Source organism: Gavialis gangeticus, unplaced genomic scaffold, assembly GCF_001723915.1.
Source record: "Gavialis gangeticus isolate Ggan-Ray unplaced genomic scaffold, GavGan_comp1, whole genome shotgun sequence".
Lineage (NCBI taxonomy): Eukaryota > Metazoa > Chordata > Crocodylia > Gavialidae > Gavialis > Gavialis gangeticus.
In genome coordinates, this window is record NW_017729031.1 from 41,906,416 (window position 1) to 41,908,294 (window position 1,879).

The following is a 1,879-nucleotide window of genomic DNA, read 5'->3' on the forward strand; positions in this document are numbered from 1 at the left end:
GTGGGGTCTGAAAGACAGCACAGGGAGGATGGAGCAATGCTGTTCTTCTGTTCCCCATCCCCTTCCCCAGCTCTCCAAGCCAGGAGGCACGAAGGGGCTCCGCTAGCGCCTCATCTGTCCCCGGTCCCTACCTCGGTCGGGGATGACGAGCTTGCAGGGCAGCGCCAGCGGCGTGATGGAGTGCTGGTACACCAGGGCTGACAGGCATCCTAGGATGGGGGGACACGGCAGAGTCAGTGCACAGGTCCCCAGAGAGGGGGTTCCTAATTGCAACAGGGCAAAGCCCCAGGGCAGAGCAGGCAGGAGGCTGCATTGGCCCATGAGCACGGAGGGCAGCAGCAGGGCCTGCTCCTCCCTCTCAGACCCCTTGCCCAGGGTGGGAGACGAGGCCTGGCCCAGCTCCTGTGCTCAGTGTGCCGGGGGGGTCGTGTGGGTTGGTGGTGGTGGGTTTGCAGAGCACAGGGGCTTGAGAGGGGACGGCGGGGCGGTGACCTGCTGGGAACCGGCCCAGCCAAGAGCAAGCTCAGGGTGGGGACACTGCCCGGAGCTGCCCGGGGTGGGGACGAAGGCAGCCCCAGGGCTCAGGACCTGGAGAATCCCGTGTGTATGTATGCCTGCATGTGTGTGTTCATGTATGTACGTGCCTGTATGTGCATGCGTGTATGGGCAGGCATGCTAGGCAAATGCATATGTGTGTACATGCCTTGAATTAATGCACATGCGTGCGTGCATGTGTGTATGCATGTACATGCGTGCGTGCATGTGCACGTGCAGTCTCGGGACAAGATCCAGGCCAGGCCTCTCCCTCCATGCTGAGCTGACAGCTGTTTCTCTGGGCCAGTTGAACATGCGCCGAGTGTGACCTCCAGCCCCGGGCGGATCCGGACACCCCTCCCCGTGCACCCTGGCTACGTCTCAGGCTGTCAGCAAACAAGGCTGCAGGTCACAGCGGTCCGGGCCAGCCGCCACTCCTGTTCCATCGGGCCGCACCCTCCACACCCCTGGCTCCCGCCTAGCAAGGGATCGGCCTGCCTGAGCTGCAGCCAAGGAGAGCAGAGGTGACCCGCGAGCATCAACCCCAGCAGGCTGAGCGTGCCAACGTCCTGCAGGCCAAGGCCAGCGCCAGCTGGCAGGGAGGTGGGCGCCGAAGTGGCACCCCAGCCCAGGCCTCGCTGAAGCCGCAGCTGGCTCATCCCTCCAACCCAGAAGGGTTTATTCTGAGCAGCACACATGTGCATGTACACGCGTGTGCATGCACAGCTGGGCTCGCGAGGTGTCACGGCTCAGGGGGAGCTGTGCACTGACCACAACTGCAGTGGATCCAGAAGAGATCTCTGCCCCCTCCCGGGCACTATGATCACGCATGGCTCTCACCGGACACGGGACGGGCCCCGGGTCTCCCCACGGCATGGGGGCAAAGACTCACCGAAGTTGGGCTCGTTGGGGCAGCCTTTGAGCTTGACGCCCCGCGGGCTGGTCTCGATCAGGAAATGCCGCACCAGCTCGTTAGTGATGTCTCCTGGGGGGAGAAAAGGAGCCGATGGGCATAAAGCCCAGGCGGGTCTCAGCCGGTGGCACCGTGCTGTGCACCAGGGCACAGGGGTCTCCGCCAGCAGCCTCACCCTGGCAGGATCCAGAGCCCTTCTCCCTCCCTCCAGGCTCCCCGAAGCCCCCTTTGACTTCCTTCTGCCCCTCCACAGCACAGAGACCTGCCCCACTTTGCATGAAAGCTGCATCCCCCATCCCCTCACACCAGCTCCCCCAGGGGCTCATCCACGAGCACTGGGGTGTGGGGTCGGGGGGCAGCTCCAGCCCCCCGCCACTGCTACAGCTGCATTGGCTCGTGCCCGGGGCCGTGGGACACACACACATGCACGCG

At 64.4% G+C, this 1,879-nt stretch overlaps 1 protein-coding gene across 1 annotated transcript in view; it reads right to left on the reverse strand.

Annotated features, from left to right (window-relative positions):
- TNS1 (tensin 1) overlaps positions 1-1,879 on the reverse strand; it is a 57,933-nt gene that overhangs the window by 5,447 nt on the left and 50,607 nt on the right. Inside the window, exons 25-26 of the mRNA XM_019522814.1 lie at positions 1,427-1,519; positions 110-209 (exon numbers count right to left, since the gene is read on the reverse strand). Coding sequence (XP_019378359.1) covers positions 110-209; positions 1,427-1,519 — 193 coding nt within the window. The remainder of the gene's footprint in view (positions 1-109; positions 210-1,426; positions 1,520-1,879) is intronic.